The following is a 6424-nucleotide window of genomic DNA, read 5'->3' on the forward strand; positions in this document are numbered from 1 at the left end:
TTAAAAAAGCCCTTCCCTACCCCCAGGTTAAAGGGGAATTCCCCCAATTTTGGCCGGGGGGGGGGTGCTTACATCAAATCCCCCAGGTATTTTAGGTTGTTTTTATTTTGGGGGAGGGGAAGAATTTCTATGTTTAAAACTATATGTTTCAAGTACTGTTCATCAGTCTGAGCCCTCTTCAAATGGTAACCATTTTTTCTCTCTCATAACCTCTAGTGAAGTTTTAACTACTTTTTTTTCCCAAAATACTTTCCTGAAGTTTTATCACAATGGGTTTATTTTAAATTGGCTCTTCACACACAATTACATAAACATACTTTATTATGAGAGTTGGGGAGACTGTCCCCAAGATAAAGACATCACAGCACAAGCTTCATTGAGTTCGTCATTGACAGGTTCAAAGCTATAAAATTGTTTTGCCTTTGACCTAGTAATCCCAGAATAGATAATGTATCCTAAGGAAATAGCTTGAAAAGAGAAAAAAACTAAATGCATGGAGGTATTAATTGAAATAATATTTTTGTCAGTGGAAAAACTTAATCTAAATGTTTAATAGAAACTTATAGTTAGGTTAGGCATGAAAAGGGCATTAATTGGATTTTGGAAATGTAACCATGAAAAATAATGAAAACTGTGGGAATATGGAAACATGCCTATGTTTATTAAGTGAAAAACAAAGTAAAACTCATATCTGTTATGATTAAAACTGACAAAAACTTAAGCCTACATAAGAAAGATTATTTAAAGCAGTGGTTCCCCAGCCTTTTTGGCACCAGGGACCGGTGTTTCTATGAGAATCTAATGCCTGATGATCTGAGGTAGAGCTGAGGCGGTGATGCTAGCGCTGGGGAGCGGCTTCAAATACAGTTGAGGCTTCTCTTGCTCACATGCCGCTCACCTCCTGCTGCATGGCCCAGTCCTAACAAGACACGGACCAGTACCAGTCCGTGGCCTGGGAGTTGGGGACCCCTAGTTTAGAGCAAGATGAATTTAGGTGTGGAATAAAAGATGTATTCCAACCACCTGATGAAAAATGTTAGGAAGACCTGAAGAGGTATTGTCAAATGGCCTAGGTCCTGTGTGGCATGTCTGGAGCAATTTTTAGGAATGCTCATAATGATTGTATTGGTCACTTGATGGAACAGATCAGAAGTTCATAATTGGGGAGTTGGGGAACTTACTGCTTGAACCTTTTTGGGTTGATGTTTAGAGGAGGATCCCAGGATGCTATTAGTAAACAGAAGGATGATACTGTGAGTCTGGGTGATTGGAGGATAGAACCAGGAGTATTGGATGAATTTGGGGGCATGTGAGAGTGGCTGATTCTGCTGGTACAAAAGAAATGTACTGTTTAGCAGTAATAGTCATGTGGGTGAAATATTAGAAACTTGATTGTAGATGTATACCAACCATGCAATATGTTATTTTTCTAATGAGTGCTTACTTTTATTTATTTTTTTAAAGAACCAGCTGCAGTTTAATAAGAATGTTCCTACACATTCAAGCAACTTGGCAATCCGATATTCTTGCCCACATGCAATTAGAATTGAAAAACTGAAGCACTCGTACAATGAGTCATACCATTGTAAAGATTTGGATTTTAGAGATGGTCCTGACCTAAGCAGTTCTGTTTCATTTTCTGTCATATCAGAAGAGAGACTTAGCTATGCTGTCCACCTAGCCAAAAGAGATGTGAAACGAAGACAATTTGAAGAATGCATAAAAGAACATCATCTCAGAAGTCAGCCCCAGATCTCTCAGAAATGTGGACACACTAACCATAAAATATCTGACCATAGGGTGGAGAGAAAGGAATTGGAGAGTCAAGAAGTTTGTCATGGCGGCCACCAGCCATCCAAAGTAGAAATTTCCAGCTCAGGTGCCAAAGTATACGTGTACACATCTCATCCGAGACAGTCAGATCTGACCATGCCAGCTTCACCAATGACCCATGATCCAGGACTTCCGCCACATGCCAGGATAGATGACCACAAAAGCCTATGTGAACACAAAAGCCTGCTAGAAGTTCAGCGACTCCAAAAAGAGTTGAGCAGTTGTATCCATAAAATTGAAGAGGTAACTAAAAAAGGTGAGAAAAATTTGGATTCTTCGCTTTGAAGAGATGCTCCGAGAGTGAGATAGTTCAAATACATTCCTTTGGGACCCCCACCCCATCAAATTTCACTCCCTTCTTCTGTCACTAGAGTGACCAGACAAGTGGACTTTGAGTTTGACCAATGTCTTTTTTTCTGAAGAGTCTGCCCTGCTCTACCCCCTCTTTCCAGCAGAGGCACATGATACAAATCCTTTCTTATAAGCCGCACTTGGTAATCGACTAACTGAGGGCCCAGCCTAGGAACGGGGAACCTGCTGTCTGAATCTTAGGTCTTCTAGCACCAGAGTACAAATTGTCTTGTAGTGTTTTGCTTCTTTATCCGGAAATCCTTCTGACAATGTTACTTTTAATTTGTTCAAAAAGAGCATAGTATACGTATATTGTGGATGAATCCACTTCTGACTTAGGCAATGTTTAGATAAACACACAGCAGTGACAAGGGAAGTGGTAGATACATGTGTAAAATATCTGACAACAGGGTAGAAAGGAAAGTATATAATCACCATATACTGTTTTCTACAATTCTTCAAAGTTCCCTATGCCCTTGTGTTTCCTTGGGGAGTAGAGACTTGATTCCATGTGGAAAATTTAGGGTTACCAAAGCTAACAAGTAGGGGAATCAAGCCTAGCTTGGATTGCAGGAAGTAGGGAGTTGAGCATCACAAGGAACCACCTTGCTAGAGTAATGCATAGTCTGTAATTTAGATATACGTTTATACATATATGCATGTTATATGAGGAACTTAAGGTCCCTTACAAAAATATCTGTGGTTGAACAAGATAGAACACACACATGTAAGTAAACAAGGATATTATGGCACAGGAAAAGAGGAAAAGAAAAATAGGATTTATTAGGAATGAATTACAAATTTGTTTCTGAGCTTCCTAGCAGCCAGCTAAAGAGGAAAATGTAATGAGTTGCAGAATTTTCAAAGTTGTTTAGAAAAAAGCAATTGTGTAAAGAAGACAATTGTTTCATGTATTGAAGTCAGTGGGTTTTCATAAAGAGTATGTTGTGTAATATGAACAATTTGAAAACATTCCTACATCAAGATAACAAGAGCATTATGGCTCCTTTCTTAAAACATTCCTCTGTGCTGGTGTATGGCATACATTGGTAGAAGCCATGCTCCCTGGGGGAAGAAAGCCATGACTCTCACTGCTCTGATGATGTGGCCTGCTACAGGGGGACCTTTAGAGCAGAGCTGCTCAAATTCCGTGGGGTTGGGTGTTTTGTTTTGTTTTGTTTTAAGTTAAAAATGTCTTTCACAAATCAGTACTTTCTAAACTATAATAAAAATGTCACGAAAATGGCTTATTGTTATAAAAACCTGTAAATGCATATTTTTGATTTCTGCACTTAGCTTGTCGTGGACTGGTAATAGTTTGCGATGGCACCTATCTGCAGCCCACTATTTAGTAGCCCTGAAATACCCAATGGTGCTTCCCAAATGCTGCTTTGCAGACTGGTTGCATCAGAATCATCTGGAAGGTGAGGAGTTAAAACCCCACCTGAGCCTGTTACCACTAATATTCATATAAGTTTATGAATCCCAGGTTTCTTCATGCGGTGCAGCCCCAATAAGAGATAGACACAACGTAGCTTGTAGACTCCTCTGTGACAGCGTATGTGTCCACGACTCCTGATTTCAAATTTTTGATTTTTTTTTAAAACAAAAATATTAGTTGACTTTTTAATGAGTAAATATTAAAGATATCTAATTTGTATATTAGAGTTTTACATAAGAATTTGTTATATAAGTACATTGGAGTAGTACATAAGAATTTTTTATACAAGAATTTGTTTTATGTAAGAACTTATATAGGAGTTTTATTTAGACCACATTTGAAAACCACTGACTAGAAGGAATGGACAAGTTGCATATCCCTCAGGCAATCTTCCAGAAACAGTTTCTTTGAACTAATCTTTTGAAAATGTGGAGCTTTAGTGTATACGAGGTTGTGCTTCCCGACAAATCTATGAGGGCTTTGGACATTCATATAATCTTAATGTGTTGGAGAAAGGATTTGTTTTTTTGAATTCAAGATAAGAAAGTGTAAAAGAAATCTTGCTAAACATAAAAATAGGACAGTAAAGGGTTTTTGTAAAAATAGAAAGCATTACAGTTTTGGGCTCAATATAAAGAATTTTAAAATAGTAAGAGATGCCTCACAGTGGACTAGGCTGTCCAGTGGGCTCTAGTTCAGGGAATTCCTGCATGGAGGGGAGCTTGACCTAGTTAATACCTTCCTGACCCTTCTGTCTCTGAGTCATTACACAGGTCTACTTCTTCCTGATTTCTTGGCTAATAAAAAATGACATTTGTTGTTAGGACAGCCGCATTTTTTTTTCTTATTTAAAATAGAGATCTTTGTTACTCGTTTGAGTAATTGAAATTTTTATAAGTTTTTATATTTGGCTTATAATTCACTTTTGGGTAAAAAATATTTTCAGACAGAATGGAAGAAGTCTTGGATCCAGATGAAGAACGGCGAATCCATGTCAGGAGGCAAGAGCAAGCTGTTCGTTGTGCTCGAATGCTCTATGTCCTCCAGCAGCAGGTACGAAAAGCAGGGAGGAGTGGAACATTCAGCCTTCTGCATTACCTTCATAGAGAATTTGTTTTCCATTTATCTCAGAAATATAGTACCAATGTATCCTTCATGAATTCTAATGCTTTTGTGAGGCAAACTTTTCTGAACATGTGGACAAATAATTCTTTTTCTTTTTGTTATCTGCCTTTATGTACATTTGTGTATTATGTATATATGGCCAAACTTCTTAAATAGTGTTTTTGACTTTTTGGTGTTGTAGACTCTTGAGAATCTACTAAAAGCTTTGGGTCCTCTCCCCAGAAAAAAAATGCTCATATGGCACATATTTTTGTAGTGAAGTCCAGGGAATCAGTTACTCTAAAACCCTTGGTCCTCAGTTATGAGCTTTTGTCTTAGAAGAAAAGGACCTTGTTAGTTTCTATGTGTCTCATGTTTGTAATGTACTAGAAGCTTAGGAATAGGAAATAATTTGATTATTAAATAGTAAAGAATGAAGACCACTAAGTGTCTTTCAGGACACATTTAGTGGCTGATAAACAGGGATTTATGTTGTTGACATTACGGGTAGATTTTTAAAAATGTTTAACTTTAATGCCTTACTCATTAATAAGTCTTAAACTCATTTCTGGTCACTTAAGTCACGTGTTGGCCTTATTGCTTGAACTAACAACTGGACCTTTTCATTTAAAATAAAACGCCTGAGTTAGATTTTGTTCTGTATTCTTTTGGATTCTATTTTGGTCCTTACTCTGCATTGCTAAGAGATTACATAGAGATTGTTTTAAAACATGAATCTCACCCTGTCAGACCACTGCTTAAAAGATTTCAGTGGCTCCCTGGAACATAGAGGATGAAAGCTAAATCCTTTAGCATGGCACTGAAGACTTCATGATCTGGCCTTCCAACCTTTCTGGAGTCACCTCCACCTTCGCTCCTTCATGTTAAATTCCTATTACATTGGGGACCAAGGGATGGAAGTGAACATTATGCTCTACTCACCATCTTGAATTGGAAACCAATAATTATTTTGGGGGGGCATGAATGAAGAGCCTTATTTCATTTTCAAGTGACGTGAATTAATAATGGTTATATTAGACAAGACAGGATGCATCCTTTCCTACAAAAAAGATCAGTGGAAAGGTATGAAGTTTTTCATTTTTCCCTTTTTTACAAAACAGGTTAAAGAAATCCAGGAAGAGTTGGATAAATTGAGTCCACATAAAATTAAACACACTAAAAAGGTATGATGCGATTTAAATATAATTAATACTTATTTATAAATTAGATTACCATTGTTTTCTTAGTATTGCGTGTGTCTTCTCTGCACTGTTATCTACAGTGCTTGTAGAAACCTGTTAGCGAGGGCGTGAGCACTTTAAATATTCTGAATTTGGGGTCTCTTTCCAAGGAACAGGTTCTAAAAATAGATTTTTGTTGTTGCTGGTGTGAGAAACTGAGAATACGAAAGAAAAGACTTTGTCATTAGAAAACTTTTAAACTTTATAATTCCCTCTACTGTGAAACAGTTTTCAAAATGTAGTTCAATATAGAAAGAAAATAGACTAAATATTCTTAAGGGTTGGGTTAATATCAAGAAGTTCTGAATATTGAAATAACTTATCACATTTCATTTATTGCCAGTCATGGGCAATGTCCAGGCTGGCAGCTGCCCATCGAGGAGCCATTCGGGCCTTACAGATGTTTGTCACTCAGTTTACTGACCGAGGGGAGCACCCAGTTCCTGTTCAGTGT

At 37.5% G+C, this 6424-nt stretch overlaps 1 protein-coding gene across 7 annotated transcripts in view; it reads left to right on the plus strand.

The window, feature by feature from the left end:
- Positions 1 to 6424, plus strand: part of KIAA0753 (KIAA0753 ortholog) — a 65779-nt gene that overhangs the window by 18789 nt on the left and 40566 nt on the right. For 6 of the 7 annotated variants that reach the window (XM_025040184.1, XM_025040183.1, XM_015597409.2 and 3 more), the window contains 4 exons: positions 1465 to 2089; positions 4572 to 4678; positions 5851 to 5913; positions 6314 to 6424. The exon at positions 6314 to 6424 is cut by the window's right edge and continues 90 nt beyond it. In XM_025040184.1, coding sequence (XP_024895952.1) covers positions 1465 to 2089; positions 4572 to 4678; positions 5851 to 5913; positions 6314 to 6424 — 906 coding nt within the window. The remainder of the gene's footprint in view (positions 1 to 1464; positions 2090 to 4571; positions 4679 to 5850; positions 5914 to 6313) is intronic. The other variant, XM_025040185.1, reaches the window with a different exon arrangement.

Source organism: Pteropus alecto, unplaced genomic scaffold, assembly GCF_000325575.1.
Source record: "Pteropus alecto unplaced genomic scaffold, ASM32557v1 scaffold398, whole genome shotgun sequence".
NCBI lineage: Eukaryota > Metazoa > Chordata > Mammalia > Chiroptera > Pteropodidae > Pteropus > Pteropus alecto.